Source organism: Cryptomeria japonica, chromosome 7, assembly GCF_030272615.1.
Source record: "Cryptomeria japonica chromosome 7, Sugi_1.0, whole genome shotgun sequence".
Lineage (NCBI taxonomy): Eukaryota > Viridiplantae > Streptophyta > Pinopsida > Cupressales > Cupressaceae > Cryptomeria > Cryptomeria japonica.
The window spans coordinates 104,736,561-104,749,325 of record NC_081411.1 but is presented as its reverse complement, the minus strand read 5'-3'; the positions used below and the strand labels follow the sequence as shown (position 1 = coordinate 104,749,325).

Sequence of the window (12,765 nt, the reverse complement as noted above, 5' to 3'; positions counted from 1 at the left end):
ATTAAAAAATTAGCCGAAAAATCCAGCATAAACTACAAGGTGTTAGCTAGTTTCTCACCGAAGCGATTTTAAAAATTCAAAAAAAAAGTTAACATTTTAGGGGGGCCACAATAGATGCTATGTTATGTTTTTTGTATAAAAACAGGACAACTTTTTGTAGCCCCCCTTTTTGAAGCCCTTAATCTCCACCATTTTCAAAAAAAAATAGTAGTTTAGAAAGAAGACTTGAAGCACTCTAACTCTTGTTCTTGTTGCATATTCTAATTTGGAGTGTAACTATGTTCAATTTGTCGTTGAAGTTTAGAATTTGCTGATTTCAGAAAAAAAAAAAAAAAAAAAAAAAAAAAAAAAGAAAAAAAAGTGGCATCTTAAGACCCCCTTTTGGTACCACAACTTGGTGCACATACCCATCAGATATAGTTTTTTGTTCTAAAATGTATTTTGATTAACAACAATTAACGCTAATTAAAATTGGTAAAAAATTCAGACACAAGTCCCTATCAAAAATAGTTTTTGTAGAGCAAGAGGCATTTCAATGTACATTAGTATTTATATAAAGGCAGTTTTGGTGGGCTTATATTGGGAAGCCCCTTGGGATGTAGTTACTATATTGTTGGGAAGCTTCAGTCAAACACGGAGGGAGGAGGAAAGAAGGGATTTCTTTCTTTCTTGCCTGTTGACGTGATTTACTAATAGACATGGCGTCCTCCATAGGATTTTACCAACGACTTGGTTCTGTTTTCTTTGAGTGATGGTAAGATCTGGTGGATTTTTTCTTCTTTAAGAAAAAATTACGATGTGGGATGGAAATGATGCATGATGATGATACAAAGATGCAACTAGCAGCCATAATTCTTTCATTATGCCAAGTTGCACCATACATGGTGAAGTGACAATTTAAAAAATAAATAAAAAATGAATTATGCAATGGTAGTTACCAGTAGAATCACAGATAAATAACTTTTTTTTATTATAAAAAATCAAAATTATACAAATTCAAACAAATATTACTAATTACAATAAAATGATTGGTCATCGTATAAAACAAATTGATTTTAACTATAATATTTCATGCATTCACTAAGTTTTGATTCATGCTAATCAAATATTAAGAACAAGACGCAAGTATTTAATTGAAGAGGATTCAAAAATAGTTATAGACATATTAACATCTAATGAAAAGAACATGAATAATATTTAATTATTCATGCATTCAGTAACTAAGTCTTTAAGTCATGATGATGAAATATTAAGAACAAGACTCAAGTATTTAATCGAAGGGGATTCAAAAATAGTTACAAATAGACTAACATCTAATGAAAAGAATATGAATAATATTTAATTATTAGTTTAAAAAATACAAAAGTATGCTTATAAAAGATGGAGAAGTGCATTAAATTCAGAGTTAAAAAATAGAAAAATAAGAATTGGATGTTCATGTTGTGACAAACTAATTTTAAAATGAATGTTCAACATCTAATTATAAAAAACAACATTATTTTCTCTTACAACATATAAATCAATAACAGAAGATTAAATACTTATATTATATTTTGACAATTTTAATCAAATAATAAAAAATCTGTAAATTAATAAAATAATTTATTTTATAAAATAACTAAATAATTACAAGTAAAAAAATATTTTATATTATATATAGCAATCATATATACTTGTGAGCACAAATAGAAATATAAATCCAAGAACAATAAACTTTACATAAAGTTAATTTAGGCTGCCGCATAATTCTCCCTAGGCTATCTTATTTTCTTAAAAGCATAAAATGAGTGTTACCTATTCCAGACGTGCTAATAATCGGTAAAATGCCTCCACCACTCTTTCCCTTCTTCCCTCAACTACCACTGCTCTCTCTCTCTCTACTTCAACACTTCCCCTTCCCCGAAGGCCGCTAATGGACATATAACGAGTAATACCGTCGAGGCACACACATATTCGTACCACTTTCCTCTCCTCCTCATTCTCCTCCTTTCCCTCCAAATAAAACAAATAATCACCCTTCTTCCATTGTCCGGACGTCTTATCCACCTCGTTGACAGCTGGCTCCGCGAAACGGCTCACGCTACCTTGTATCCTCAGATACCTTGGGCATTCCTACAAATTGTATTATATTAAAGTCAGTAATATGAACATTTACATAAATACGAAAACCTCTGAATTTGTAACAATTATTATTTATTTACCTTCATAGACTGAATACAAGGTTTCACAGCTGATATGGTGTCACATTCGAGCACTAGTTCGTCCAATCGTTCCACTCTCTCCAAACTTTGTATACCGGGCACCTTCCAACAGGTATTTCGAAGCAACAGATCCTTCAATGACTTGGAGTGTTGCAAACCTTCTATTTTTTCAACTTTGGGGCAATCCGCCATTTCAAATTCTTTCAGCGAAACCAAATCAGCAAAGCTTGGGAGTTCTTGTATCTGCGGACAATCACATATAAGCAATTTTTTAAGGCTTACGAGACCACTAATACACCCAATATTCTTCAGCACGTGGCATGTTCTTATTGATAGGGTTTTGAGAGACACTGGCAGTGTCTCTATCTCCATTAAATGGAGACTTTTCTCAACCTCGAAAGTTTCAAGATCGGGACAACAATTACTGGAAATTGATATCCTGGAGACTTGTTTGTGGTCTTCAGCCCGGGCATCAAAATCCATTTCACCAATAGAATCTATAATTCTAATCTTCTTCAATGAGCACAAGTTTACAAGAGAATTTTGCAAGCATTTTAACATCGGACTTTCAAATGTGAGATACTCTAATTTGACCAGTGCACCAATGTTAGTAGGTAAAGCTCTCAACTTGATGCAACCTGGTTCACTATCTGATGAGGCAGATCTTCTATTTCCTCGCAACCTCTGAGTCCCAAGAACGCGAGCTTCTTGATGTTTTCAAGTACATCTAATTTCAGTTTAAGCTTGGCACAAAAAGATAAATTTAGATTTTCCAGGTGTATCAACTGCGTGAAAGAACCTGGCAACTCGCTCAACTGCTCGCATCTACCTAAATCTAGAGACTTCAAACTTTTTAAATTGCCAAAACCATCAGGTAGTGAGGACAGAATTTCACATTCTGATATTTGTAGCTTTTCCAGGTGCATCAACTGCGTGAAAGAACCTGGCAACTCGCTCAACTGCTCGCATCTACCTAAATCTAGAGACTTCAAGCTTTTTAAATTGCCAAAACCATCAGGTAGTGAAGATAGATTTGGAGCAAAAAACGACAAATAGTGAAGACGTCCAATTGAGCTTGGAAGCCGCTGCAAATATCCGCTCCACTCTATAATAAGCTCTCTCAATTGCTCAGGAGGCTGCAGGCAAACATTATTATACTTAATTTAATTCAAAAAAGCATGAACGAAAAATAAGCTTTTTAAGTTATCTTATTAACAACGAAATCAAAATACTTACATCCACATTATCTTCCCACAATTCTTCCAGCTCATGAGCACCATGAATCTCTAAAACACTTAAATGTCTTAATGTAAGCCATACTGGAATTTTTTTTAGGGGAAAACCTTCCCAGCGAAGCCACACAAGATGTTCTGATAACGATGCAAAATTTTCTGTGAAATCATTTCCTTCTACATGAAGAATTTCTAATCCATTTGATAATCTACTTGAGATTCCCATTAATTGGGTGTACTCTTTGTATGCGACAAAAGTAGCTGGAGGTTGTATCCCTCGAATTGGCATTTCTTTCTGAATTAAAAAAATAGAAATACAAACTATTTCAATGAACTTAGTGAAAACAGAGGCAGACAGAAGGATACCTATACGATATCACTTATCAATGATTAACGATAATTGAGATGCCAATTAACCTCACCTTGAAATGTTTCTTTATGTCATTAATCTGTGGCTGCCAAAGACGATTTGATGAGTGTCTACTTGCAATCTCCCTTCCCATATCCCTGAGATGATCATGCATCCTTAGCTTCTCCCTCTTCGCGTACAATAAGTTTCCGCTCTGATTATCTCCCTTCCCATATCCCTGAGATGATCATGCATCCTTAGCTTCTCCCTCTTCTCGTACAAGAAGTGTCCGCTCTGACCATCTCTCTCGTAAACCAGCTCCACAAGACACTTATTCACAAGTGTTTGTAAACCGTGCAGACCACTCCAATGCATTCCATCCCACACTGCTGTAGCAGTGCTTTTCCATTCTCCAATGAGAAAACAAGCCACATCCAAGAACATCTCTTTTTCTTCTTCATCCAGAGCATCATAGCTAAGCTGTAGACTTTTTTGGATGTCGCCAGGCAATACTCTTGAGAGTTTATTTAATAGGGATTTCCAGTAATCTTTTGACTTTTCGCCATATAATTGTGCCCCCAAAACCTTTAGCGACAGAGGCAACCCATTGCATGCCTTCAAGAAATCTTGAACCAGAGTTTCAAATCCAGTGGGTGGAAAGTGTTGCAAGAAAGCGTGCCAGCAGAACAGCTGCTCGGCCTGTGACCTGTTCAGTCCTGGCATTTTATAAATGCAGGAAAGGCCCCATAATTTAAGGACCCCCAATTCACGGGATGTTACAATAACCATACTCTCGGATCCAAGGTTGTCTTTATTTGGCAAAAGAGCATTCAACTGGTCGATGTGATCCACGTCATCCAAAACGATGAGCCCCCGATGAGAGCCCAATTGATTTCCGAGAACTGCTTTGCCTTCATCTACACTGTCGAATGACAGATGATGGACACCGAGGTCTGTTAGAAGCTTTTTCTGCTTGTCAAGCAGAGCATTTCTGGATGCTGCATCACGCACATCCGAAACAAAACTGCATCTCTCAAAGGAGGAAAAGTTTATGTTGAAGAGTTCTTTGGCCAAAGTGGTTTTACCACTACCTCCCATGCCCACGATCCCCGTGATTTTTACATTGCCTTCACTTGCGACTGATTGGAAGCCTTTCACCATTTCATCCAATCCAAGGGGATGTTCGGCGACCCACAAGGGAACACTTTTCATGACTTTCAATGCACAAGTTACAATATTCTTCAAAACTGTGGCCTCGTCCCTAAATATTTAGAGCCGAAAATTAAAATATAACACACTAGTCTGTTTGAATCCTTCTGTCAACAGAATAGAAGAAGAACCTATTTATTTGAGATAAGACTTTTCATCGAAAAAATATGAAAAATGATACATACTCATTATTTTTGACCTCGTGGCCGGAATGGAATGAAATGTCGTGAAGTGCCTTTTTCCACTCATTGAGCTTTTCCTGGGTGTATCTGCCTTTCTTTCTGTGATCTGAAAATGCATGGGCATATTTTCCTTTTCCTTGCTCAATCCATCTGAGGTCAGAGGGCTCAACATGATAGAATATGGGGATAACTTTTGCACCAGTTTTTAGCATGAAAGATAGCTCAGCCAAACACCATGGGGATTGGGCATAGTTGGGAGAAAAAATGGCAATGTGAAGAGAGGCACTCTTCATTGCTGCTGCTATTTCTGCTGGTATCACGTCGCCGGCCTTAAGTTCTTCTACATCGAGGAAAGCTCGGAATCCCTTGCCATCAAGTGTTTGGTGAATTTTGCTGGCAAGTGTGTATTTGACATCACTTCCGCGATGGTTAATGAATATCTGCCAGGGCTCCGTGGATGCAGACGCAGAGAATGGTGGTGCGAGCTGGTCAAAAGCGTTTTGGCGATCAGGTTGCGTTTGCCGGCTGAGTGGAGGAGTCAACGCAAACCTGCGGAATGGACCGAGGCAGATTCGTACCAAAACGTTTAGAATGGACAGGCACCGTTCCTGTAATAATTTTATGATCTCCATTAGGCAGTTTAGATGTTGCCTGGGCTCTGTAGATGGTTCAGGTTGCTCAAAATCGTTTCGGAGTTCAGCCTGGTTATGCCTGGTTGAAGAAGAGGAAGCTTTTTCAATGAAATGAAATTTTAACTGGACAGGCAGAGGAGGAGAAACAAAAATCGTTTGGATTTGTGGTAAAAGAAGGGTTTGGGGGCAAAGAGTGAGGATAAAAGTGAAGATGTAGATGGACAAAATTGGAAGAGATTTAAGGGGAGGATAAGCATAGAAAATGGCGTGTACGAAACCGCGTGAATGAACAGCGTTCATACAAATTGCAAAGAAGCGTCTCCGTGGAAGACAACCACGATTATAAAGAATCTTTTGTTTTTTTTCCGGAAAGAAGAAACTGTATTTTGTCAAAGTGAAACTTTTGTCGCAACAACTTTTCACACGTATGGAGTATTCAATAAAATTTAGCCAGTGGGTATCAAAATTACCCAATAAAATTACCAAGTTGGTATCAAAATCGAAATTACCATTGTACCCATAGGTTATATTTAGAGAGAGAAAGCGATTAAAATTATTTTTGATTAAAATATATAATTTATTTAATTATATTAAATATATTTTATATGATAAATATTGTCTTATTTTATTTAAAAAATTATAAAATAAGTAATTTTTAAATGTTATAAAATAGATGTTAGTAAATTAAGTTTATTAAACTATTATTAATATGTTTTTGTTCATCACCAAATCTAAAATACACAATGTGACACTCCAAAATCAAAAGTAGCATAAGGAAAACAATAGGGTCCAACACACAACCCTTATCCTTTTGGGGGTTCCACTTCACCCTTGAATGTGTTGATTATAAATGGATTTGTATGGTCTACTTACTAAAGTTAGTATGGTATCACCATGCAACTTGAATCTAGATCCAATGATTGTTATATGCTTAGAACATTGGTCCCATTTGTTTAAGAAATAACTCTAATATATACTCGGGCCATGAATGAACCATCAATCTTTTATTTGTTAAATCTCTATGTCCATAGACAAAAGCTTGTATATATTGGAGTAAATTAGATTTATTCTATTTACTTTGATTAAGTTTACTTAGGATAGCTTTATTTGTCACATAACACAATCATTTAATATTATCCATATTAGTTGTCTTAGGTGTCATTCTAGATAGAGATTCAAGTTAGTTTTATGCATATAATTTTGTTATAGGGTAGTTGTACCATTTCCTACCTACTCTCTCATCTCACTCTTAATTGTGTAGCCTCTTGCCTATATAAAAAAACTCATTTGTACATTGTAACATATAAATTTATAGCAATTCAATACAAGTTAATCTCAAGCTTTGCTCTTCATTTCTCAAGTTGCAACATTGTTATGTGTGGTTGGATAGTTTCTTGGTTGATCCATTGAAGTATATGCAACTTCATGGGCTTATAATTTCTCCAACATGGTATTAGAGCTTCATCCAAACAAATTACCTTCCTGATAAAAGAATTGAGCAGTTGATAAGAGATCTATTATTTATCTTCCTACAAACCAGTTCACAGAGTTGATATCAGTTTAGCATTGAAAATTCTTGGAATTTTTAGAAGTCGCTTCACTCTGTTGTTCCTGACTATGGCGATATTTTTTGTCTTTCCATCTACTAGTTGCAACAACATACACACCTTTAGTGACTAAAGAGAGCGATTTATTATTGAATCTCTCATAGTCCCATTTGCAAATTTGACCTCATTTTGATGTTGAAAATTCTCAAAATTTATGAAAGTCACCTCCATTCAATTTGTCATAACAACTATGGCAATATTATTTTTCTTAATTTCAATGACAAATCTACTTGCCCACAACAACATACATTACTTGCAACAATTATTATTGTTTGTGTTGCAATGATATTAATATTCTCCTCTTTCTATTTATTCATGGCAATGACATGCATGCCTATGGTGACTAGAGAGTGATTTATTCCACCCATGGTGTAGAGATACATATCAACCTGGAGTAAATATGATCCAGTCTAATCATTGAGATCTTTTTTTAGGCTATGATGATACACCACCAACTGTTGCAACAAGTATTTCTCTTGATTGGAATTAGATATTTCTTCACAACTACAAATATTTGGAGGAGAGTTTTTTCATGACCGACATCTCCATCATACCAATGCCTTCCAAAGCTAGTCAATCATCGTCGACCACCTCCCACCAGTCGTACTCATCCAATTTAGGTGTTTTGTTCCAAATTGCTCAGTTTTTTTCAATTTTTCATAATTGTGATTGTTGTTCACTTGACAAATGTGACACTTAGAAAATTTTATATTTAAAATTTTCTCTTTTTAGGGGTATCTCTTGCATTTCATCCTTTTGTGCTCTTGTATTTAATAGCAAACTCAAGGATTGAATTGCTTGAAAAGGAAAATCATGAGTTGCGATAATTACTCAAGCTGCATAACATTTTTGTTCCTTCTTCGTCAAGTTTATCTCCAAAACATGAGGACAAATCTCTTGATTGCAAAGAAGAGGGTTATACCTTGATTACCACTCATGCCCCTAGGAAACATTGCTTACAATCCTTTGGATTTTTTTGACACTTCAATCGAGGTTGCTTCAGAGGTTCTTGATTCTTCTTCAGAGATAATTGATCCACCTTCACTCTCAATGACTTCTTCCCTAGAGTTACCGATTGAGACTTTTATCATTCCTAACAAGAGGGACTACCATTGTACTTTCCATTTGGTTGGAGGAAATATTTTAGTTTTTTTATCTTTGGATCTTGCTCCATATCAATTTCTACAAGGTTCCAACTAGTCACTTTCTTATATTTTTATGTGTGTACCTGATTGGAGTGTGGCATCGTCATCTTTCATGGACAAGGAGATACATAAGTAGATTTCAGTAACATCATCTTCATTCTTCAAGCTTTCATCTTTCTTGACATATCCCAAATGGGAAGCATCCTTGCACATCTATATATGGTTTTTTTTCTTCCTAAGGGGAGACAAGTTTCTAATAAGAATTGGATCATGTTTTGTCTTTAGACATTTCCCATTTTGTAGGTGATTATTTATCATGGGGGAGCTACATAGTCTCTCACTTTCCCCCTTATGGGGGGCTAATGATCTCTCCAATAATATATACACATTTGCTATCACGAGCACATATGGATTTCATTGTTTTTGATAAGTATACACTTCAAAAAAAAAATTATCAATTTTTGAAATCATTATAATCTATATTTATAAAGGTTTGGCCCTTTCTACTACAAATCCTATCATTAAAATGCCTAATGCTACTGTGTATTAAAATGCCTAATGCCTAATGCCTAATCCTAAGAACCTCTTAGATCTTTTTCTAATTATTTGGAGACCTTTCCACTTGATTTTTTGGAGGTTTGAGTGTTTAGTCTTCCTCTTGTGCATTGTCAATTATCAATAGATTTCATGTTACCTTGAGGTGAGACTTGTATCGTTATGCATGATGACACCTTACTAAATAAAAATAGTATTTCTATTCATTTCTTTCATAATTTTCTCTTATCCTCTAAGGAATCCTCCTCATAAGACTTCACCCCTCCTAAAATTTATTTAGCTTTTTGACTAACATAGAAATATAGAGTCTTAACTATTCTTGCTATGGTATCTGTTATGTGCACAAGAGTCAAAAAGTAAACATTTCAAAGTGTTTATTCATACCTGATTAAAGATGTCCCAATTATTATGCACTTAAAAATTCCAATACCTATGCACAAATACATGAGCAGTCACACACTATGTGTAAGAATAAAGGTGCAAAAATGGGCCAATAATTGTCCAAAAATGCTAAAAAATGGGTGGCTATTGGTATATGTAATTTATTAATGGCCCCTTATAGTTTTTTTATGTTTCATTAAAGTTAGTAATCGGGGGGTTGAGTGCAAGGAGTGGATGATTGTTGGAACATCGATGTTACTTGGTGCTCTTCCCCTAGATATCTTTGATTCCATGAATATGTAATTGGTGATTTCAATCTTATAAAAGTAATTATTTTTTATTAACAACCAATAAAGATTAGAGTAGCGTAATTTCCACAGTCCAATATGTTAGATATTTTCACTTCTAGTTTAAACTATGTGTGGAAATGTTGATTATAAAAAGGTTTCACACACAGTTTAAACCACAAGTGAAAATATCTAACCAATAAATGTAATTCTAAAGAATTAAACTTTTGTAAGTAATTAGCCATAGAAAAGTGTATGAGATCAAGTGGGGAGAGGGGGCACGACTAATGCATAATATGTGGTTTATTTTTTTAGCATGTTCATTAGAAACAATGGTTATGTTGTTTATGCTATTTGTGTCTTGGATAGTATATGCCACACATTTGTCTTGTTTATTAGAAACTATGTTTTTGTTCTTTATTATGGTTTGTGTTGTTATGTATTGGATAGTCTATGCCACACATTTGTCTTATTTATGGGAAACTATGTTTATGCTATTTATTATGATTTGTGTTGTTGTGTCTTGGATAGTCTATGTCACACATTTGTCTTGTTTATGGGAAACTATATATGTTTATGTTGTCTGTTATGGTTTATGTTTCTAATCTCCTTGTTCCTGGGAATTATGACAATGTTTATGTTGTTTATGTCCCATTGAATAGTCTATCTCACACTTATCTTTTTGTTGAGAAGCAATTTTTATGTTGTTCACTATGTTTATTTGTCTATGTGCTCTTAATGACTATATTGTTAGTCTATTGACTATCTTATTGTTGTTGTTGTTGTTGTTATTTTTTCATGATGATGATGATGATGATGATGATGATGATGATGATGATGATGATGATGATCATCATCTTGCTATCAAGATTCAATTGTGTAGTTTTTGAGTCAAACTCATTGACCAATGGTTCATGATTAGTGGTTCACAAGAACCCATCTCTCATGAGAATGAATGGTCCACTTCGCACTCATTGCATCTAGGTGATGCTCACATAGGTGAAGCATTAGGCCTTCCCAAGAGGTCACCCATCTTAGTACTACTCCAACTCAAGCACACTTAACCATGTCATTTCCTCCAAGGTTAAACCCACTTAGCTTGCAACCCCATTTGCAAAAATTTTAGCAAGTGTTGTGCCTTATTATTATTGTAATCCTTTTTAGTAATTTTGAATTAAAAAAAAACTTTTTGAATAAACATATAGGTAACATGTATATAGAATTTTGCACAAATGTTTTTAGAAATATAAAATGTTTTTATTTGTTTATAATTTAGATTTGGAGGTGTGGCTTATTATTTAACTTCAACTTTAAACAATATTTGTTCTTTTATATATAATTTTTAAAGTTATATGTATTACATTAGATGTCAAAAAAGATGCATAGCATTCTGAGATCACCCTTACTTATCTTCTTATCTAAGCCCCTAAACCTACTCTCCTGATCCATATCAAACCCGCAACACTTACTAACCCCCTACTACACTTCCCCTTTTAAACCTACATAGAGAAATTGCCTTAATACAAATGCCATTACAAAATTTTAGAAATTATACAAAATATTAAATAACTAGATGATTCACCTTTGGTGGGACCTCTGCTAATCCAATAATCCTCCTTTCTAAAATATGGCTTTACCTTGTTGTTCTTCTTTCCATTCTCTTATTCCTCATCTTGTAAAGCCACTTCTCTATCCCTGAGGTACTCTTTAATGTGACTCCACCCATCATGTGCCTCATCTGTCCTTGCTTCACAATCATCATTTGCTCCCCAAATAAGAAATGGTTATAATGGTGGCTCAAACTGAGCCACATGCATCCACTCTCTACCTATAGTTACAAAACTCTCACCTAGCCTTGCCACTCCTAGGAAAGTATTAAGACCATATTTCCATTCTTCTTTGATGCATTCTCTCATGACCCATTTTACATCCTCTTTCATGCCAAAATCCAGGCACTAGGCAAAAAAAAATAGAACCCACATCCCAATTGGATCTAAATCGGAAAGAGGAGTGCACATACTTCTCCCAACATCATGTCTACCATACAAATGAATCGAGGGTCGTCATTCTTGAATCTATAACTCATTCACTCCTTAGTGACAACCCCTTCCAAAGCTCCTTGTTGTTTAGATGCACCAAGAGAGAAGTTTGCTTGCATCTCTTCTGTGTTCGCCTCTCTCTTCTTTGTTCATTTCTTTGTTGCAATTTTTTTAACCAATGCTCCTTCATTTTCTTATTTCGGTCTAACACTCACGACTACAAGTTTAAAGGAAAATCAAATCACATCCACCGAACCTACTTGCCTTGGATGTTGTGATGCCTCTAACGATGTGTTTGATCAACAATGTCTCCATTCAATACTTTTGAGGTTGGCGACGTCCCAAACCGATAGTCCCTCTGCTAGCATTATATCCTCCTTCGGTTCAAATCGATCATAATCTCTAATTCACATACCCTCTCCCATCACTCCAATCTCACTACCAGTGGCTTCATCAATTTGAAAAGGGAGGTTATCCTTGTCTTCCCACCATGGAACTTCTTCCACTCTGTCCAACTTGCATCCCCAATTCTATCTGCAAGTACATTCCCCTCCCTTAGAGTATGAGAGAATTTGAAATCTTGAAATTGTTCTAAGAGGCTCATAGTCAGCTTGATTACTTTGTTGATCTTCTAAGTTTGAGCTTCACCTGAAACTAAAGCATCAACAATTATCTATGAATCTCCTTCTAGGTGTAATTTAGAAACACCAATACATCTTGCTAGCCTGATTGCAAGCAATGTTGTATGAGCTTCGACCTCATTATTTGTTTTGTTCTTAACTATTTGGGCTCCAATTGCTAGAATCACTCCATATTCATCTCGAACCACACACCCAACCCCAAATACTCTTGGATTACCTTTAGAGGCTCCATCAAAGTTGACCTTAATCCATCCATTATCTGATTTTTCCCATCTCACCTATTTTATTTGCCCACTAGAAGGACC

At 35.3% G+C, this 12,765-nt stretch overlaps 1 protein-coding gene across 2 annotated transcripts; it reads right to left on the bottom strand.

The window, feature by feature from the left end:
- Positions 1-1,633: 1,633 nt before the first annotated feature.
- LOC131058566 (disease resistance protein Roq1) lies at positions 1,634-5,997 on the bottom strand. 2 transcript variants are annotated; one of them, XM_057992319.2, is made up of 5 exons: positions 5,177-5,997; positions 3,856-5,043; positions 3,438-3,728; positions 2,202-3,337; positions 1,634-2,112 (listed from the first exon to the last, which is right to left on the bottom strand). In XM_057992319.2, the coding sequence occupies exons 1-2, from the start codon at positions 5,803-5,805 to the stop codon at positions 3,960-3,962; spliced, it is 1,713 nt and encodes a 570-aa protein (XP_057848302.2). In that variant the 5' UTR covers positions 5,806-5,997; the 3' UTR covers positions 1,634-2,112; positions 2,202-3,337; positions 3,438-3,728; positions 3,856-3,959. The 2 variants fall into 2 exon arrangements, with proteins under 2 accessions (XP_057848302.2, XP_059065263.1); XM_059209280.1 differs by having other exon boundaries at positions 3,438-3,571.
- Positions 5,998-12,765: the final 6,768 nt, after the last annotated feature.

What these genes read in the sequence shown, in the direction of transcription:
- LOC131058566 (XM_057992319.2), bottom strand. Translation starts at nt 5,805, where the DNA reads ATGGAGATCATAAAATTATTACAGGAACGGTGCCTGTCCATTCTAAAC. An exon ending in CACGAGGTCAAAAATAATGA is followed by an intron (nt 5,044 to 5,176) that starts GTATGTATCATT and finishes CTAAATATTTAG; the next exon opens with GGACGAGGCCACAGTTTTGA.